A 22,063-nucleotide genomic window follows, 5' to 3' on the forward strand; every position below is an offset into this window, starting at 1 on the left:
GTGACACTGGTGACTCTGGGGAGGCAGGCATACTGAAGTCCTCTCTGGCATCTAGGACATGGTCTGGGATTGCACGAAATATATATTCCTTCCATGGTGATTTGACTCATGACTTTACTTCTGAGAGGCCTTAACCTCTGTTCAGATAAGTTGGGTAAAATGTTTGTTTCCCTGGGCTATAAAAATATCACTTCAAGTAATAATTTTCCTGGCAGAGAGAAATTTACTTTTCTTCATTCTGATATCACCGGTATTTATAATAAACTAGAGGCCCAGTGCACAAATTTGTGCACGGGTGGGGTCCCTCGGCCTGGCTATCAATCGGGGCCAATTGGGGCCACCTTGCCCAGTCCCAATCTGGGTCGATCAGGGCCAGCCATGGGGAGGGACCACAGGAGGTTGGCCAGCCGTGGGAGGTTGGCTGTGGGAGCACACTGATAACCAGGGGGCAACTCCTGCATTGAGTGTCTGTCCCCTGGTGGTCAGTGTGCATCATAGCAACCTGGTGGACTGGTCATTCAGTCAACTGGTCATAACAGTCACTTAGGCTTTTATATATAGAGATGAGTGGTCTCATTATAAAAAACAAAATAATAATTTTCCTGGCAGAGAGAAATTTACTTTTCTTCATTCAGGTATCACTGGTATTTATAATAAATGAGTGGTCTCATTATAAAAAACAAAATAATAATTTTTCTGGCAGGCCTCCCCTCCAGAGGAAGTCTTAGAATCATACCAGTCACTTCTCATCCTGGCCAAACATTTTTCTAAAATGCTGTTTTTGATACTAGTTATATATTAAAATGTCACTTTTACATCTACAGGTAAAGAATTTATAGAAAAAAAAGAAGAAAAAGGGATGTACTTTGAGGTATTCTCATAGTGACTGTCAAGTGTAGAAATTCCAAGATGTCAAATTGAAGTTACATTTTCAGCCACATAATGCTTTGTTGTAGGGAAGACTGTCCTGTGCATTGTAGAATGTTTAGCAGCTTATTTGACCTCTCCCCACAAGATGCTAATAGCCCCTTCTGAGTTTTGACAACCCAAAAGTCTCCAGACATGACAAAAACAAAAAAATCATCCCAGTTGAGAACCGGACCAAAATACCCAACGATTTTTCCCCACCCCCCCAAAAAAATTTCACTAAAGTTAGTTATAAAATGGAATTCCCCTATAAATGAGAGGATTTAGACAAAATCAGGTAGATAAGACTAAATTCTTATAGTAAGTTATAAAAGGTCAAGTGAGAATATTGAGTTTTCCTTTTGAGACTGTTGCCAGTATGCTATGTTTGACTCTTACCTCAAGCTGAGGAAAGCCTAAAATGGAATTGTTCAGGTACTTGAGATGTGTCTCTTGCAGTTTGAGGGGCAGAGTGGACCTGAGTCTACTCCTGCCAGGGAAATACAGAGGGACAAGAGAAGGACTGGCAGGTATTTAGTAGCAGAGGAATACTGAAGCTGAACTGGGATTGGCCTATACCCCCAAGTCAGTTTGGACAAGAAGCGCGTGAGAGCTTCATGTGGGCCAGCTGTGGATCAACCATACAGTGCTGCCCTAAACAGCACCATCAGAAATATGTTCTCCTTTGTCCAGAAACTTCATTGCCATCTATTGGAAAATAGTCACACTAATTTAGTTTGGACAAAACACTTTACTGCCACTTCCTATAAAAGTTAAGAACTTTCCTGTTTCCCTTTCTTTTCTTCTCTCTCCCTCCCTTTGGGTCTGGTTGGTAAGCTAGAAGAGGGCAAGACAGACCAGGCATGATGCCTCTCCACCGCAAGGAGTGAGCTAGCTGTCCTAGCTGGAAAAGAGGGAAGAGTTTCACGCTTTGTGACTCAATGACAAAGGACTTTCTATTACTGAATTGGGTGTATGACAGATCTACTTCCCCTGCACAGGTTTAAAGGGATGGCAAAAGATAAAAACAAAGGTATTCTGTCTTATTTTTAAAAGTTAAAAACAGTATGTTGAACATACTGGTTACCTATTATAAAGTAAGATCTGGAAAAAATGTCTTCCAAAAACATGTTCTTGAATTTTATAGAGGAAAATGATCATTAAATCAATTCATTTGTTTTTTGAGATTCCCATATGTTGGGAGTAGGGCATATAAATGCAAGGGAGTCTTGTCCTCTGGGAACTTACAGTCTTGGGTTTCATACTCAGAATAAAGTACCTATTACAGTCGGTTATGTCAGCAAGAGCTTATGTTGCATAGGCGGGGCAGGTTCAGGAGGATTTTTACTCTAATAATTTACTCTCTTATGATTTTTACTAGATTATGATTAAGCTTTAGAAGCAATTATTTTGCTCCTGTTCTTCAAGCATGAAATCACAGGTAAAGCTTCCATTTAAGATGTTTAAAGAGAGATGCAAAGCTGACTGCATAGGCTGCATCCTGATTGGGCTTCTATGAAACCAGATCTGTCTGGTCCTCAGTTTGGCAGATTCAGTAACTTACATTTCACTTCACTCCAACTTAATCAGGCTCTGGGAGATTAATTTGGATAAAACAACTCTATAATTCAACCCAGTGAACAGAGCCTGATTATAAACCATGATGTGAATTCATTAATTGAGAAAGACTGTATAGCTAGTATAACTAGAACCAGTCTGTGCCTTGGACAATTGTTTCTCACTGGGTGTGCTGATCTACTCTGAGACCCCTTGAGGGATGGGAAGACTACTTGATGAGTGTGGAATCACAGCAGGGGCCTTTATATGTTCTTAAAAGAATATTCAGAATTTAAGTTTGCTAGGTATAAACCCCAAATAGGCAGGAATCTTATTTGCTAAAGTATCCTAAGAGACTAAAACTTAGTAAACACTCAGTAAATATTTGTTGATTGTGTGACTGATCCAAATTAAGTTTTTTTAACTGTCCTGATCATGGGTATTGGTCCTGGTTATTAGAATCAGTAACCTTTCTCTTGGACAGAGTGGGAGCTCACAATACATTCTTATTGAGATTCTGCTGGTTCTAGACTCTTTATGGACCCCACCCTTCTTTTATGACAGCATCAACTGGGCATGTGACACTTAAGTTACAGATTATTTATTTTACTCTGATGAAAGTTGGGAGCCACCCTGGCCTCTGTAACACATTTACAGATCATCTCATAGGGTGACTTTTTTTTTTTTTTTAATATTGTCTCAAGTTCTATGAGGGTTCTTTGTTTTACATTTTCCAGGTTACTGACTTCCAGCTGAGGCAGGTAGGGGACAAGCGAATCGTGGTGGTTTATATTTTTACAGACACCCAGAATTCTTTGTGTAGGTGTGGATCTACCCACTGCCAGGGCGTCCAAAGGAAGAACACTGTGTTCTACTCAATGGAACACCTAAAGCCCTTAACAGACTAAAGCAAAGCAGAGATGGGCTGAATATGCAAACCTTTGGGAGCGTGTGGGAGCTGCAATGAAGTACAGGCGCCCCAGGCTCAGAGGGCTCCCCATTCTTTTTTTCTCATTTCAGGTCTGCCTCTCAAACTCTGGTTTGGTATAGAAAGCTCCCTGTGAACACGTTGCCTATGGACTTTCATATTCTCAGACTCCCTCGGCCTCAGAGGCATCTGTGCTCTCTCTAGAGCAGCGGTTCTCAACCTGTGGGTCCGACCCCTTTGGGGGTCGAACGACCCTTTCACAGGGGTCGCCTAAGACCATCAGAAAACACATATATAATTACATATTGGTTTTGTGATTAATCACTATGCTTTAATTATGTTCAATTTGTAACAATGAAAATACATCCTGCATATCAGATATTTACATTACGATTCATAACAGTAGCAAAATTACAGTTATAAAATAGCAACGAAAATAATTTTATGGTTGGGGGTCACCACAACATGAGGAACTGTATTAAAGGGTCGGGGCATTAGGAAGCTTGAGAACCACTGCTCTAGAGTCTAGGCCACGTCCTCACGTGAGGAGGCAGGTGGGAGGCGGCCGTGGTCCCCGACCTAACCCCGGTTCTGGGACTAGGAGCCTGAGTCACCGCCTCGGTCCGCCGGCGGTTTTCCGTGAAGGTCTCGGTGCTCCTAACTCGGACAAGGGCACCCGGGTCATTCTGGCCTTTGCAGGGGGGCACGACCCCCTCCGCAGAGCCCAGGCGCGACCTCGGTCTTCCGGCCGACCGGTCCTTATCCTTCCTACAGCCCCTCCCCAGGCTGAGGAGCCCCAGACGCCTCCCTCAGGCCCGCGCCCGGCTTCTCGCACCCCAATCCAGGGCCCGAATTCAGGAGAAGAAACGCGTTCCCGAAGCCCGCAGACTCCGAGCCTGCGGCTGGGGCTGGGGGTATCCCCGCCCTCGCGGCGCACAAGCCCCGCCCCCTCCCCTCCCACGTACGTCACGTCCGGCCCGGCCCCTGCCCGCCCTCCGCCCTCCGCGCTCCTCCCGCTTGCCGTTAGGGAGGCTGTGCGCCTCAGCTGCCGCCTCCGTCGCCGCTCCCGCCCCCTCTCCCGCGTCTCCGCCGCCGCCACCGCCGGGGACATCCGGGGGTCGCTTATCGGGCTGGCCCCGTGCCTCAGCCGCCGCTCTAGACCCTCGCCAGCGGCCGTCTTCGGAAGAGGCTTGCCGGCCGCGGACGCGCTCGAGGCCTCAGTTCTCGTCCTCCTCCCGTCCCCGCGGGTCCTGGAGAAGCGGCCGCGGCCGGGGAACGGGGCGTCGCGGTTCCAACGGTAGGTGAACGGGCGGGTACCCTGTCTGCGCATGCGCTGGTCGCCGGTCGCCGCGGCTCTCCCCCCCGCCACCCCCCCCCCCGGCTATGGAGGGCCACGAGGGCCATTCCCCCCGCGGCGGGCCCAAGGGCGGAGGGCATCGGGGAAATGAGGCGCCCTGGCCAGGACCTGCAGGTGTGGGCATTTGGTAGAGAGGCGCGCTCTTCTCTCTGAGGAAAAGCGAAGGAAGCCGGGCCCTGGCTGCGCGGGTTTGAGGGGAAGCCTTTCGGTTTTAGGCGAAGAGTGCGGCGCGGGCGGGCCGTACCCGACCCGCCTCTCCCAAATAGAAGAGGGCCCCCGCAACCCCAGATTTGTTTGGCGGGTTTTCCTGGACATCCGGCCCCGCCGCCGCCTCCCTGCCCACTTCCTTTATGCTGGGCAGCGAAGTTGATGCGAAAAGGGAGGTGTGGTCGCTACAAGGCTCACTGCGCCCCTTTTAAAGATCACGTGAGAGAGGAAGCGAAGGGCCGACTTCCTTAAATCGCTCGGAAGAAGTCCGCCGGAATTAGCCTGTTTGGTTGCCCTGGGGACCTGGTCTAGAAGGCACTGCGCACAGGTCAGGCCAGAGGGCACTGCGTTACGTTTCCGGGGGGGGGGGGGGGGGCTGGTTTCCGAGATAAGGTTATAGGAAATTGAATCGGTTCGCACACTTGCCCAGTGGGAATTTGTGAGCTTTTTTGTTTGTAATCAATGAAAAATGAAGTTGACTTTTAGAAAGACAGTTGCAAAATTGCATTCGGTTCCCCATTATGCCGTCGAATTAATGAAAAAAGTCTCTAAAGTGTTGGGCATTTATCTTTCAAGTTTGTGATCATGTAAAAATGGCAACCGGAGCCACAGTATTGCTGACTGTGAACAAATAACTGGGATGCACTTAGTTTTAAAAAGGCAGACATTAAAGGATAGTTTTGAATTAAGTGACTTTTTGGGTTAATGTGAGGCTACTTTTGTCGTCAACTTTCCTTTTTTGTTATCGTGCTGTACTTGTTGGCCCGGTTTCTCACAGGTCTATGCATTTAGTAAGTACTTGTTGAATGGAATTCAATGAACTGGTCATCATTTGTACATCCATCGGAGCCCCTTTTTACTTCCTGAATCTGTGCTGCTTTTAAAACTGGGACAGAGCCCTGGCTGGGCAGCTGAGTTTGTCAGAGCGAGGTCCTGATACTCCCAAGATTGCACCTGGATCCCCTTGCAGGTTGAATCCTGGTCTGGGCACATAAAAGAATCGACCAGTGAATGTGTAAATAAGTGGAACAACAAATCGATGTCTCTTTCTCTTTCCCTCTCTCAAATCAACAAATAAAATGAATACCCCCCCCCCCCCCAAAAAAAAAACAAACTGGGGCAGTATATTCTCCAATTTAATTGTGTCACCAATTAGGGATCTGTGACAGTTTCAGTCCTTGGAAAGATGTAGGAAGGCATATCACAGTGTCATAAAATTATTCATTGGGTGAAGTAAAATATTTTTTATTAGAATGCCATTGTTTTAGGACAGAGAAAATGGCAGAAATGTTTTTCTCCAATAAAATGACTACTTTTGTTATCATTTATGAATAATCTTAGTCTGCATGGCTTCCCTCTTCATTGTACACTAACTTTATTTATTTATTTTTAAAATATATTTTATTGATTTTTTACAGAGAGGAAGGGAGAGAGATAGAGTTAGAAACATCGGTGAGAGAGAAACATTGATCAGCTGCCTCCTGCACATCTCCCACTGGGGATGTGCCCGCAACCCAGGTACATGTCCTTGACCGGAATGGAACCTGGGACCTTTCAGTCCACAGGCTGATGCTCTATCCACTGAGCCAAACCGGTTTTGGCTGTACACTAACTTTAGTATTGGGGAAATAGTAGTATAAATTGCTATAGCTATACTTTCTTTGCACTCAAAGTTCACAGTCTAATGGAGAAGACAGATATACAAATAAGTATAATTAGTATTTTTTTTTTTCATGTTCCAGTTTCCTTACTTTCCCCCAAAGCAGTTTTTATACGTCTGTGCAAAAAGAGAAATGTTCTGATTTCAAGGGATTCATTTGGCTAGAACAAGTTGTTCAATTACCCTTAATATCCCTTATACAAAAAATGAAGTTTGTTGTAGTTTTGTATTAATGAGCTATAAGGAATGATAAACTGGTCTTCTTAAGACATAACTCATTGCACTAAGTGGGCCCTTGGTGTGCATCCTTTCAATGGAGAAGAGGTGAAAGGTTACTAGAATAGAGGAGTCTTGAAGAGTACATTTGTAAAAATTACGATTATGCACACACATAACTGACAATGTGTTCTCTATTATGCATATAAAATCGTGTACCTTTTTTTTAAAAACGGATCCATCATTGTGCTGATACCTAGTGGGAAGAGCTAATTTAGCAGATATTCACTTTGACTTAATAGAAAATCATGCTAAATTAGCAGACCAGTGACATTAAGTGGGGAAAGGGAATCTTTGGGGGGGCCATCTAGCCATAGAACATTATAGGTTTGCCTCTTAATCAGGAGACAAGCATTTAGAGTGTCACCTTTCTTTATACTTGCATAAGTAAGATTAAACTTTTTCCTGTTTTTATTTTATTTTTAATGTACTGATATGTGAACCATGTAGAACTCTAGATCTGACAGATATTTCAGAGGTCATCCTTTGGGGAAATTTATCTAATTTTGGAGACTAACTCCAGGTACCACATGGTCTTCTTGGCTTTTTGAATCAGAATTGTGGCTGGTTTCTAAGTAAATGTGAGTAAATAGTTTGCCCTTTAATGGTGCTTATTTTAATGTTCTGGTTTTTTTTTAAGACTTTCATTAGAAAGATTTGCAGTTAGATCCAGTGGCACATTCTAGCATAACCATTTCAAATTTTGAAGTTTAGCCAAGTGAGTTGAGACTCACAATACATGTAAAAGGGGAATAGTGCCTGCTTTGCGGCATTCTTTTTTATTTTTTACCTTTTTACTTTTCCTTTTAATCTTTATTTTTTATTTTATTTTTTTGCTATTTTTTGTGTTTTTAGTTGTTTTATTGCTTAAAGTATTACAAAGAATATTATATATGTCTCCTTTTTTTTTCTCCCCTTGACCCTCCCCTAGCCTCCCATGTCCCCCAGTGTCTTGTGTCCATTGGTTATGCTCATATGCATGCATACAAGTCCTTCGGTTGATCTTTTTAATCTTTATTGTTGAAAGTATTACATAGGTACTCCTTTTTCCCTCATTAAGCTCTTCACACAGCATTATTCTTGGTATGAGAAATAATCTGTAAAATGCTTACAGATATTCTATAAATGATGGTTGCTTTCCCTTCTTGATTTGATTATCTTTGGTTATTGCCGGAAGTCGGTATGACAGCTTTTAACTTTGAACAGCCAACATTATTTGCTTCTCATTTATGTCTTTATTCAGCGTATATTAAAAAAAATTATGTGTCAGGCATTGTGTGAGGTCTTTGGTGATACAAATGTGAAATGACATGGTTCCTGTCTTCTATTGTGTGAGGTAATTGCTAAAAAGGTGAAAGGTACATTAGGAGCAAAGAACTGTCTGTCCCAAGAAGTAAGGGAATGTTTGACAGGAAGCTGGAGTTGAGACTTTAAAAAAAAAATTTATTTTTTTAAAAATATATTGTTAATGACTTCAGAGAGGAAGGGAGAGGGAGAGAGAGATAGGAACATCAATGATGTGAGAGAATCATCAATTGGCTGCCTCCTGCACACCCCACACTGGGGATCGAACCCGCAAACCAGGCCCTTGACCAGAATTGAACCTGGGACCTTTCAGTCCTCAGGCTGAGGCTCTATCCACTGAGCCAAATTGGCGAGACCTGGAGTTGAGACTTTTGAAGATCAGTATAAGTTTGTTGAACAGGATGGGGTTGGTCATGGTGTTGAGTTAGGGCTCCAAGCACAGAAAATAGTATGTGCAAAACCTGTGTGAACTTCAAGTAGTTAAGTATTTATTGCTGAAGAGTCCAGTCAGGTGGAGGAGTATCAGGAAAGGAGATTTTACTGGTAGATGACATACTTGTAGACCATGCAATGGAGTTTAGAGTTTATCCTGTATGCCAGAGGTTCTTAAAACTTTGTATGTATTACAGTCACCTGAATGCTGCATTGGCTTGTGGCTTTGCATTCTATACAGGGTGGGACAAAAGTAGGTTTATAGTTGCTTGTATAGAAGATAATACAACAGGTAATAAATAATAATCCAAGAATAAACTCTGTTTTCTGTATTCACAACTGTAAACTTACTTTGAATAAACCCCTCCCCACTCCCAGATGAAGTAGGAGAACCAGTGCTTTGGGTTGCTGATCTCAAAAGTGAGGTACTGGTACTGGAACTTTGGATAGGTAGATGGATGACCTATTGAGTGTGTGTGTGTGTGTGTGTGTGTGTGTGTGTGTGTGTGTATGTATGTGTGGCACTTTGGATAGGCAGATGACCTATTGAGAGAGAGAGAGAGAGAGAGAGAGTGTGTGTGTGTGTGTGTGAGAGGGGGGGGAGGGAGAGAGAGAGAGAGAGGGAGGGAGGGAGAGAGAGGAGTGTAGAATTGAAATTTTTGTTTCTGTTTATTTAAAAAATATTTTTGTGTATATTTATGATATGCATAATATGCTAGTACAATGTTCACTACTCTAGAAATAAACATACATATTTGAGGACTGTGCTCATAGTTTTTTTCCTGATTAAAAAATATATTGTCTTGGCCTCTAGGCAGTAGGAAAAAAATTAGGAATTTTGTGCAGGGGAATTCAGATTAGGTTTTAGTATTGAGATTGGTGAGAATAGATTAGGGGACTTGTCACAGGGAATTTTATTTCCCTCTGGCTTTATTACTTTTGTCTTAATTTCAATAACTTAAAATCATGGTTATAGGTTATAAAATATTTGACTGTGCCCATGAAACCCTTTTTGAGTTTGTCAAAAATTAGGCAATCTATTACCAATAGATTATCTCTAGGGGCAACCAATTTTTGCCTGAATACTTTGAATAAGAGAGGAATAGTAAGCTGTCTCTAGGTGAAATGTTTTACATTAGGTGAGTTGTAGTCTGAAAAATATGTTCTGTATCTAGTACCACGATTTGGCAAATATAGTCCTACAAAATATGCTTGATTCCATTGTTCATTGTAGTTTCATGGAATCACCATGGGGTACTGTTCCCTCACATAGTATGTTGAGCCCCAGCTGGTTTTGGCTCAATGGATAGAGTGTCCCCAGGTTCGATTTTGGTTGGGGGCACATGCCCGGGTGGGGCTCGATCCCCAGTTGGGGGTGTGCAAGAGGCAGCCGATCAATGATTCTCTCTCATCATTGATGGTTCCAACTCTCTCTCTCCCTCTTCCTTCCTCTCTGAAATCAATAAAAATATGCTTAAAAAATAGTATGTTGAAGCGAACAAATCCTCAGGCATAGGATTTGCAAGAAATCCTTTATACTTTCTTTTTTCTTTGTAGCAAAGGCGTTCCTAAACTTTTGAGTGTTAGAGCTCTCTTTAATTTAAAAACTTTCTAATGAATTCTTACTTATACTTTGATAAATTACTTGAGCAAAGTCAATATGAGTCTAATAATAATTTAAATGACTTGTGTTTTCCTGATCAAATAGCATCTATGAACACTTGACCGATCAGTTTATGTGCTGGTGAGACATGTGTTCAACCTTTCTGTTTGCTTAGTGTACTGTTAAGGATCTCAGACAAATTAATGCCTTGCCAGTTTCTCAGTCTAGGAAGGAACCACCAATTTAGCTTATTGGCAACTTTTGAAGTACCATCCTTGTTCAGTTAGAATGAAAGAGGTGCCTTTTCCTTTGCTTCGGTGCATTGTTTAGAGTATACTAATGAAAAGCTGAATGTATGGAGCAGGGGTAAATTTATTTTTCTTAAGTTTGGTTCACTGATTTATAGTTAGACACAGCACTTGTCTACAAACTTAAATCTCTTTTCCCACAGCTTACCATCTTTGAGACCTAGCTCCCTCTTGGCTCTTCTCTCTTTGTATATTAGTGATGAGTTTTCTGTTTTGTTTTGTTTTGCTTTTTTTTGGGGGGGGGGTAATTTTTAGCAATTTTGAGGTAGCTCTTTTAAGCTTCTCTATGTAAATTGTATCCTATTTTGTCAAAAGCATTTTGGACAAAAGCAACTTTTCTTGTTTATTTCTATTGAGTTTGAAGGTGGAACTTTTTCACATGAAAATGATAATTTATCTTGGCAGATACTGCTTTCTTTTTTTTAAATTTAATGGACATTTAAATGAATAGATGGATACATTGAGCGAGACCAAACTATTCCATCTTTTTAAAAAATATATATTTTATTGTTTTTTTTTACAGAGAGGAAGGGAGAGGGATAGAGAGTTAGAAACATCGATGAGAGAGAAACTGATCAGCTGCCTCCTGCACACCCCCTACTGGGGATGTGCCTGCAACCAAGGTACATGCCCTTGACCGGAATCGAACCTGGGACCCTTCAGTCCACAGGCCAACGCTCTATCCACTGAGCCAAACCGGTTAGGGTGGCAGATACTGCTCTTACTATAGGTTGCCTTATATGTAAAATGATAAACTGTTAATAGTAAGTTGTAGACCTTATCTTATTACTGTTGTAGTGTTTTCTTAAATTATTTACTTTGAAAAGACTTTAAACTGATGTCTGTAATTAATGTTTTCAGTTTAACTTTATTCTGTATTTCTTAGGTACGCTGTATTGAAAATTATATTGTAATTTCTGGATATGCTAGATAGCACAGAAGGGGCAAACACAAGATTGGTTCTTTTTTAAAAAAATACTTTTTCATTGATTTCAGAGAGGAAGAGAGAGAGACATGATTACGTCAATGAGAATTACTGATTGGCTGCCTTCTGCACGAGCCTGCAACCCGGCCATGTGCTTTTGACTGGAATTGAACCCGGGACCCTTCAATCTGCAGGCTGACGCTCTATACACTGAGCCAAATCAGCTAGGGCCAGGATTGGTTCTTGAAATATGGTTAAAATAAATCTTTTATTTTTCTTTTGAGGTGGAAAAATATTTAAAATATATGTGTGTGTGTGTGTGTGTGTGTGTGTGTGTGTATAATTTCAGAGAGGAAGAGAGAGGGAGAAAGAGAAACATCAATGATGAGAGAGAATCATTGATTGGCTGCCTTCTGCACGCCCCACACTGGTGATCGAGCCTGCAACCCGGGCATGTGCCCTGACCTCCTGGTTCATAGTTCGACGCTCAACCACTGAGCCATGTCTGCTGGGCTGTGTGATATTTTCCTCTTTATTTTTTCATCTTTATCTTAATAATAAAAGGCTAATATGCAAATGGTTGTGACGCCCTCACGCATAACGACTGATCAGCAGGAGGCTGTGTGTGCAGCAGGCGTGGTTGAGCGGGGACTTGCAGTGTCGGGTACTTGCGTGAGGCTCACGTCTCTGCCCTCAGCACTGGGCCCAGGGATGTGAGGCTTGCATCCCTGCCCCCGGTGCTGGGCCCAGGGATGTGAGGCTTGCGGCTGTGACATGGCACAGGCCAGGCTGGGGGACACCCTACCCCCTCCCCCACCCTGCCCCGAGTGCATGAATTTTGTGCACCGGGCCACTAGTTGAAGTATAATTTAAATACAATAGCATTCACCAATTTAAAATGTTCAGTTCAATAAGCATTACATATTTTGACAAGTACATTAAGCATTGTAACCACCACTACCACAATTGTGACATAGAACATTTCCATCAGCTCTGCTTTTTAGTTCTCAGTGCTTTTTAGTTTCTCATTAGTGAAATGGATATATAGGAGTATCTATTTCCATAGGATTATGTAAGGATAAATGAGTGATATATACTTAAGCCCTAAAATAGTCCTGCATATGTAAGAGCTAATGCTATCTGCTCTCTGCTCTTATATTTAGTATTGATGCTGGTGTTCTACCTTTTAAAAAAAACCCTCACTAGTTTTATTAGGTATTTAAAACTTAGATTCTATGCTAATAAGAATGGTGTGTTGCTGTCATACATATGTCTATATATAAATGGATCTGAATGGAGTGCAAAACTACCTTGAGCCTTAGCAGAATTCAGTTTGGAATATGAAGGTAGGCTTTTCTGAATGTACCCATCAGCCATCTTTATCAATAATTGGTATTTAATTACATTACTTTTATCACTCTTGCCTCATGGTAAAGTATGTAATGTAAAATTCAAGATTTTTTATTCATTGTCAATGCCATCATGCCAGGCAACTGTCACTTGTATTTAAAATGACTTTCGCCGAAACCGGTTTGGCTCAGTGGATAGAGCGTCGGCCTGCGGACTGAAGGGTCCCGGGTTCGATTCCGGTCAGGGGCATGTACCTGGGTTGTGGACACATCCCCAGTGGGGGATGTGCAGGAGGCAGCTGATTGATGTTTCTCTCTCATCGATGTTTCTGGCTCTCTATCTCTCTCCCTTCCTCTCTGTAAAAAATCAATAAATATATTTAAAAAAAAATAAAATAAAATGACTTTGCTGTTTTGATTTATAATAAAATCATCATTTTGGAAGCCTTTGGCTATTTTATATCTTAAATTTTAAAAAAAAATTGGCCTGGCCAGCCTGGCTCAGTGGTTGAGTGTTAACCTATGAACCAGGAGGTCATGGTTCCATTCCTAGTCAGGCACATGCCCGGGTTGTGGGCTCTATCCCCAGTAGGGGGTGTGCAGGAGGCAGCCAATCAATGATTCTTTCTTATCATTGATGTTTCTTTTTTCTTTTTTAAAATATATTTTTATTGATTTTATACAGAGAGGAAGGGAGAGGGATAGAGAGTTAGAAACATTGATGAGAGAGAAACGTCGATTAGCTGCCTCCAGCACACCCCCTACTGGGTATGTGCCCGCAACCAAGGTACATGCCCTTGACTGGAATCGAACCTGGGACCCTTGAGTCTGCAGGCCAATGCTCTATCCACTGAGCCAAACCGGTTAGGGCTCATTGATGTTTCTATCTCTTCCTCTCCCTTCCTCTCTGAAATCAATAAAAACGTATTAAAATTTTTTTAAAATTTATTAGGGAGAGAGAGACAGACAATAATTTGTTATTCCACCTATTTATGCATTTGTTGTTTGCTGATTGTATGTCCCCTGATTGGGTATGGAACCACAATCTTGGTGTATCAGGACCACTCTATTCCTTGAAAGTCTACACATTGTATCCTCTGTGTTAAGCCTTTTATTTAATTGCCTTTTTCATTTTATTGATCCTATCTGTTAAGATATTTCATCAGATTTCTTTGGGACATTTTTTGTGGTACCTGCTATTTTTTTTTTTTTTAATTCTTTGAGAATTGGAAATTGTAGTTTAGATGTTCCATTACTTTTCTAGGACTACAATGACAAATGACTACAAATGTGGTGACTCTAAAATAGAAATTTTTCTCTCACAGATCAAGAGGCCAGAAGTCTAAAGTTAAGGTGTGGGCAGGGCCATACTCCTTTTGAAGCTCTGGTGCAGACTTCCTTGCCTCTTTCAACTTCTGGTGGCTCTTGATGTTGTTTCTTGTCTTGTGACAGTATAACTTACTTTTCTTCCTCCATCTTTATGTGGCCTTCTTACCCACTGTGTGTGTCTTATCATCTTATAAGGACACCAGTCATTGGATTTAGGATTCACCCTACAACTAGGATGATTTCATTTTTGAGATAATTAATTACATACATAAAGATCCTATTTCCAAATAGTCACATTTGAGGTTCTAGGTAGACATGAGATTTTTGGGGACACTATTCAACTCACTACAGATGTAGAAGGAATATTTACATGATTTAAGTCAGGGGTCCTCAAACTTTTTAAACAGGGGGCCAGTTCACTGTCCCTCAGACTGTTGGAGAGCCGGACTATAGTTTAAAAAAAAACTATGAACAAATTCCTATACACACTGCACATATCTTATTTTGAAATAAAAAAACAAAACGGGAACAAATACAATATTTGTATTTGCATGTGGCCCGCGGGCCGTAGTTTGAGGACCCCTGATTTAAGTTCTGTAAAGGGGAGTGGAGCAGGACTAAGTAATGTCAAAAACTATTTTGCAGTCTGCAGAAATATTTTGGGCCACTGCAGTCTGAATGCCCTCAATAATGTGCTCTACATAAAGGTCTCAAGTGAATAATCATTGACTAGTAGGGCTTGCCACTAATGTCACGCATTAAATAACCTTTCAGCAAGCTAGGAATAAATGACCTCCTAAAATGTATGTAAGATTTTGTGGCCAGTTTGAGTGATAAAATGTGAGATTCTATGGTACTTTAAATTGTATAGTGATTAAGAACAAGGACTTTAAGAGCCAGAATTTGAACCCAGTTCAAACTGTCTGGGTTCAAATTCTGCCTCTGACCCTTAACAGTTGGGATTACTGTGGGTAAATTGATAAATCTCTATGCAATGTCTCATTAAAATAAAGGTTAAAAGAATAATACCCGATTAATACATGTAAAGTGCATGAACTGTCTAGCACACAGGAACTGCTCATTTAATATTAGCTGCTGCTGTTTTCATCTTCATGGTCGATGCTCTTCAGGAGAAAAACTCAATAGCTGAAAAATTTATGCCTTTGTTTTTCTAGTAGTAAGGATCTTTGTACTGATGAATTCATAGATTCCTACCCAGTGTCACCTTAGGAAAGATGCTTTTCAGATTGTTCAGTTAGAGGCTGAGAGTAGTAGAGAACACAGGATGAGATAACTGGTTCCTGATTTCACTAAGGACACTAAATGAGTAGCTATTTTAGCGATTATATATAATTTGCTTCTGACAGACTCTTCTAATGAGTCTTCATTTATTGTACATCAAGCAAATACCCCTTTTTATGTCATAATTTTAAGCTTGAAACTTCACTTACATACTTTATTCTTTTCTTTGTATACAACAAACATTTTGTTAGCAAGAACTAGTTATCTGAGCTTTCTGATTTGGAGGGGTAATATATATTACCTCTGAATATATGACTGCGGCATTTGGTCGCACTCACCACATCTCTGCGTGGGGACTTGGTGCTGTGACTTAGGCAGAGGGAGGCGTGTGGGGCCCCAGTGGCCCAGGTGTTGCCCAGGGCCCAGAGCTGGGACCTGCCCTTCCATGCCAGACACCCGTGCTTTGATCGCCAGCCAGGCCTAGGGACTGCACCCGTGCAGGAATTTCGTGCACTGGGCCTCTAGTTTTATATAGAGACTTGAGCATCTTCAGATTTCATATCCGAGGAGGAGTAACAAATCCCCTGTAGATATTGAACCCTGAACTTTTCTTAAGCAGAATGCTTCAGTGTAGTTTACTGAGCTTATTAAAAGATTTTAAAATAGATTATGAGAATTCACAGGTGATTAAACATTGCCAAACAGGTTTTTCCCTTCTTCCCCTCTCTCTCCAGCCTGTTTGCTAGTGTTTAATATTATTCAAAGAAGAGAATGGAAACGGATTCTCTATGTATTACATGCATGCATTATCTCAGTTAAACTTAACAAGTGTGTAGGTATTATTTTATATAAGGAAACCTAGGCTTAGAGACATGGAAGTTGTTCAGGGTCACATCTACAGAATGGTGGAGTTGATATTTGAGTGCATGCCCTTCTGGTTCTGTTAATTGATCTTTTCCAACATGTACTATTACCTCTCCAAATCAGAAAGCTCAGATAACTAGTTCTTGCTAACAAAATGTTTGTTGTATACAAAGAAAAGAATAAAGTATGTAAGTGAAGTTTCAAGCTTAAAATTATCTTTCATTCTTTGATCTGAAAATGTTTCCATGCTTTGTTCTGAGTATATATGGATGGAATAGAACTGTGTGGGGTGTCTATGCAAATGTGGGTCCATTGAGGAAAATGAATTATTTGAATAACATAATCTCTGAAAATGTGTACTGCCAAAGATTCTCCTGTGCAGTTCTGTTATTTATTTTTGGTAGAAAGATTCTTACCCTAGTTAACCATTAGACTTTTAAACTTTGTGCAAGATTTTGCCCCTATGCCGAAACCGGTTTGGCTCGGTGGATAGAGCGTCGGCCTGGGGACTGAAAGGTCCCAGGTTCGATTCCGGTCAAGGGCATGTACCTGGGTTGCGGGCACATCCCCGATGTGCAGGAGGCAGCTGATCGATGTTTCTCTCTCATCGATGTTTCTAACTCTCTATCCCTCTCCCTTCCTCTCTGTAAAAAATCAATAAAATATATTTAAAAAAAAAAAAAAAAAGATTTTGCCCCTAAATAGGTCACAGATAGATTTTTTTTTTTTTAGGCGGAAGAATGCCTTTCAGTATAGGAATCTTCCTAAATGAACCTCACTGCTTATTCTAGTCCCTTCTCACAGTTAAAGATGTTATAGGAAATTAAAAGAATTGTTTTTTTTTTCTTCTAGATTAATTGCTGAAGTACTGATCGAATTCTGCGTTTCTTCAATGAGGAACTACAGGCTGATCTTCTGCCATAATCTCAAACAGCCATAAATGACAAAAGAATGCTTGCTCAGTGAGGGTAGCTGGTGCAGAATTCGTTTTTTAAACTTAGGTGTTTAAGTACTCAAAGGTAAGTTTTTCAAAATGGTAATTATCCACAGAGATTTTGGAGTTTCCTATTATACTGCTCTTGATTATAAATTGAGGTTTGTAGTCATAAGCTGGTACCAGATGTATTGAAGAATGGATCTTATGTGTCCTAAAACAATTTAAATTTATGGCATTTTGCTGTCCCTAAGTTAAAGTCTACTGTTCTTATATGTTGGATGGATTAATTTCCTAGTCATGTTATGACACTTTCTTGATCCAGTGGGTACATCTATTCTGTAGGGTGTCCCAAAAAACGTATGTACACACTTTAAATAATTATAAAGGCAGTGTCTATTAAATGACATTTTATTTTCAAAATTGAGCTATCAGCTGTTAAAGTGTGTATACATTTTTGGGGGAATACACTGTATATATGGACTTTATTTATTTATTTATTCTAAAAATATATTTTATTGATTTTTTTACAGAGAGGAAGGGAGAGGGATAGAGGGTTAGAAACACTGATGAGAGAGAAACATCAAATCAACTGCCTCCTGCACACCTCCTACTGGGGATGTGCCCACAACCAAGGTACATGCCCTTGATTGGAATTGAACCTGGAGCCCTTCAGTCTGCAGGCCGACGCTCTATCCACTGAGCCAAACCGGTTAGGGCTGGACTTTATTTTTGTAAAAACTTCAGAATATTGCCTGGCCAGTGTGGCTCAGTGGTTGAACATCGACCTATGAACCAGGAGGTCAAGGTTCCTGCCCAGATTGCAGGCTCGATCCCCAGTAGGGGGTGTACAGGAGTCAGTCAATCAATGATTCTCTGTCATCATTGATGTTTCTATCTCTCTCTCCCTTCCTCTCTGAAATAAATAAAAAATATATATATTAAAAAAAAACAGAGTATTGAACAGATTACATTTTTTGCTTTGTTATCATTCTCTTGTAGTGCAGAAGGAGTTGTTTCTCTGGGGTGATGAAAAAAGCCCAGTTTGTATCATTTTGTTCATTATTAACTTTCGAAAAAGTTTTTTTCTCTTTTTTTCCTTTTTGTTGAACTTATTGGGGTGGCAGTGGTTAACCAAATTGTACAGGTTTCAGATGCGCAATTCCACAACACATCATCTGTACACTGTATTGTGTGTTCACTACCCCAAGTCAAGTCTCCATCCATCACCATTTATCCCCCTTCTTTTAAAAATACTCCTTTCCCACATATTGTAATATGTTTATTTTAGAAAATGAATTTTTCTTGGGATTGGTTTTGATGCTTCAGATATTAGAAACATTTTTCCCACTGCCTCTTTACTGATCACAATTACAAAGTTAAGACTAATAACTTAGTTTTTCTGTGCTGTGCACATTTTTGTTTTGAGTAATTATGAAACAGGATTGATAATATTCTCATTGAAAGTTGATGTCTAGAACTGAAAAATTTCCTTTGTTTATAAACAAATATTATGGCTGCTCTGTCATGTAGAAATAAGAACTGGTTAATCTTGTTTTTATTAGCCCATTATTCATAAAAGTGATTTTTGTAAAAGAAACACTTGTAAAAGTGATTATTTTACATTTGGGTGCTTATGAATAGAGGGGTTAGATGAGTTTCATATAACAGAGTCCAGACATGATTGGGTTTGGCTTCTTACCTGTGTCATTAATAAGCTTGGTCAGTAAAGGTCTTCTTTGAGCCAGATTTGCCCTTTAATTCATCTTTAGGACATTAATGTCCTTTGCTAAGTTTAATGATCAACTTTGCCATTGTTTGATAAATATGCACGTGCTAAATGGAGTATTTAGACCTAACCCTACATAGTAGAGAAAATGCTTAGGTCATTATATTGAACTTTATTTGTAGAACATACTAGTGTGGGCCTGATAACTGAAACATATTTAATAGGTGAGAACACACTGAGGTGTAAAGCCTTTTCTTCAATGTATTTAGTCATATTGCCACCTGTTAATCATTATAGTCTTTTTTTGTTGTTTTTCATTTGGCAGAAAAGACAGCTTTGATTTCTGGCTGCAAAAAAGATATGAGGAAGAGCTCCTCCCCTTCCTTGAGTAACTGCAACTCCGTTCTTGCTAACAAAATATTTGGAATTCCACTTGATGAGCTGCAGCAGGGAGGACATCCAGACAATGAGGTTCCATTCATAGTCCGCCACGTTGTGGACTATATTGAGGAACATGGTATACATTTCCTTACTTTGAGGGCTAGCCTTTGTTTTAATAAACACAACTTATCCCTTTTTGATCTTGGATTTTTTTTTTTTTAGCATGGAAAGTCCAAAATATAATGAGGAAAAACAATAGAAATTCTTTTTTTACGTTTTAGTGTGTTTTATACTCAGAAATGCCCAATGTAGAGCATTTTAGTGTGGGGGAGATATTAGGAGTATTTTTAATGGATAATGGGGTGGGATAGCCCGACCGGTGTGGCTCAGTGATTGAGCTTTGACCTATGAATCAGGAGATTAGGGCACATGCCTGGGTTGGGAGCTTGATCCCCACTAGGGAGCGTGCAGGAGGCAGTCGATCAATGATTCTCTTTCATCATTGATGTTTCTATCTCTTCCTCTCTTTTCCTCTCTGAAATCAATAAAAATATATTAAAAAAATAGGGGGGTGGGATAAAATAGAATATCCCTCAGGACAGACAGAGTTAGTATGTTTCTAGGTGTGTAATTTGAAGGTGTTTAGCCCAGTCAGGGGAGCTAAGAATGGCTTTCCAAAAGTCTGAATATTTTAAGTTGAGTGGAGAATATATGACCAAGTAATTGAAGTTGAAGCTTATTTAATTTTGCCTTGAACTAATGTAGGAGGTCTGGAGCAACAAGGACTTTTTCAAGTCAATGGAAATGCTGAGACAGTGGAGTGGCTTCGGCAGAGATACGACAGTGGAGAAGAAGTGGATTTGGTTAAGGAAGCAGATGTTCCCTCAGCTATTAGTCTTCTTAGGTTTTTCCTTCAAGAACTTCCTGAACCTGTTATCCCTGGCAGTTTGCATATTCACTTGATGCAGCTTTCTCAAGGTAACAAAATTTGATTCTTATCAGTCATTTAACATTAATTTCAAACTCCTTACCTTTAGAAATCTTGATGTGTAAGCAGTAATTATAGTAGTTCTGAGATTGATTTTTTATGTGCCCATTTCGGGGACATAGGCTTTTTGGGGCTGTTTGGTCTAGTCAAGAATGGCAACTTACCAGATTCCTGTGGTATATTTACTTTTTATAATTGGTCTAAGAAATAGGTTTAAGAGGAGGAAAGGCAGGATATAAGAACAAGAAGTAAGAGGATAGGGAAAGAAGAAAGAAAAAATATATTTAAGGTGATTTGTGTAGCAGAGTAGCCAGTGGTGTTGCTTAGTGGTGATGTTATTACAGGATATTTATCCCTGGTTTGATAGAACTTTCTAGCAAAAATCAGAAGACAACTTTGATTCTAGGTTTAAAATATACCTAAAGCTTGTTCTTGGCCTGAAAGAAAGAAAATATCAAATTGTACATCAGGCTCCAAGCTAAATAAAGAAAAAAAATTTGTGCTTGTTGGGTTAGTTTTTTGGTGGTGACTAAAAGTAGGGCCCAGCTGGAATGGAATAGGGACAAGAAAAGTAAAGGTAGTGACAGGCAGAAAAAAAAGTAAAGGTAGTGACAGGCAGAAAGAACAAGAAGTGAGGAAATGCTTGTGTTCCTAGAGCCAAGTGGTATTCATGTGTACATAATGAGTGATAGGTTTGATTATACAGGAAACTTTATGAAGATGGCATATAATATACATTTGTTAAATATTTAAATTATTTTTTTCTGGCTTTTCTCTGTGTAATGGAATCTCTCTATTTCTTTGAATTGGAGCTTCTACAGAAATTCTGTGATGTTAAGAAATTATAGTCCTAGCTGGTTTGGCTCAGTAGATAGAGCGTCAGCCTGTGGACCACAGGGTCCTGGGTTCGATCCTAGTCAAGGGCATGTACCTTGGTTGCAGGCTTCTCCCTGGCCCGGGCCCTGGTCGGGGTGCATACAGGAGGCAACCCATCAATGTGTTTTTCTCACATCGATGTTTCTGTCTTTCCCTCTCTTCTACTTGCCCCAAAAATCAATGGAAAAATATCATTGGATGAAGATTAAGAAAACAAAAAACAAAACAAAACAAAAGAAATTATAAATACTAGATGAGTGGATAAAAAAGCTGTGGTACATTTACTCAATGGAATACTTCTCTGCTGTAAAAAGGAAGAAAATATTACCCTTTGTGACAGCATGGATGAACCTGGAGAACATTATGCTAAGTGAAATAAGCCAGTCAGAGAAAGACAAATACCATATGATTTCACTCATGTGGAATTTAATGAACAACTACCAAGCAAAATAGAGACAGACTCATAGATAGCAGGCAGATGGCTTGTGTGTCGGGGGAGGGATGGGCGGATGGAGGGATTGAGCAAAAAAGAAAAAAAGAACTCATGGACACAGATAATAGTGTGGTAATTGTGGGGGATGGATAGAGGTGGTAGAGGGCATAGAGGCAATAAAAGGTGATGGAAAATTTTTAAAAAAGAAATTACAAATACTTCCTGAATGCAGGACATCCTAATATATAAAAAGCCAGGAGCCGTCACGACCGAAACAACCACATGGACGACCAAACAGCAGGCTGCGTGGGGCAACCAGACCAGCAGGGTGGTTAGTGAAGGACCACCAAACGACTGAACAGCAGGCTGCGTGGGGCGACCAGGCTGGCAGGGGGGGCAGTGAGGGACAACTAAATGACTAAACAGCAGGCTGCATGGGGTGACCAGGTCGGCAGGGGGGGCAGTGAGGGCGAC

At 40.6% G+C, this 22,063-nt stretch overlaps 1 protein-coding gene across 8 annotated transcripts in view; it reads left to right on the forward strand.

Annotated features, from left to right (window-relative positions):
- Nucleotides 1-4,411: 4,411 nt before the first annotated feature.
- The window catches only part of FAM13B (family with sequence similarity 13 member B), a 64,193-nt gene continuing 46,541 nt past the window's right edge, over nt 4,412-22,063 (forward strand). For 7 of the 8 annotated variants that reach the window (XM_006086550.3, XM_023752136.1, XM_014453872.2 and 4 more), the window contains exons 1-4: nt 4,412-4,688; nt 17,101-17,267; nt 19,237-19,428; nt 20,058-20,270. In XM_006086550.3, the coding sequence (XP_006086612.1) occupies nt 19,272-19,428; nt 20,058-20,270 (370 nt within the window). In that variant the 5' untranslated portion in view covers nt 4,412-4,688; nt 17,101-17,267; nt 19,237-19,271. The remainder of the gene's footprint in view (nt 4,689-17,100; nt 17,268-19,236; nt 19,429-20,057; nt 20,271-22,063) is intronic. The other variant, XM_023752140.1, reaches the window with a different exon arrangement.

This window comes from Myotis lucifugus, unplaced genomic scaffold, assembly GCF_000147115.1.
Source record: "Myotis lucifugus unplaced genomic scaffold, Myoluc2.0 scaffold_28, whole genome shotgun sequence".
Lineage (NCBI taxonomy): Eukaryota > Metazoa > Chordata > Mammalia > Chiroptera > Vespertilionidae > Myotis > Myotis lucifugus.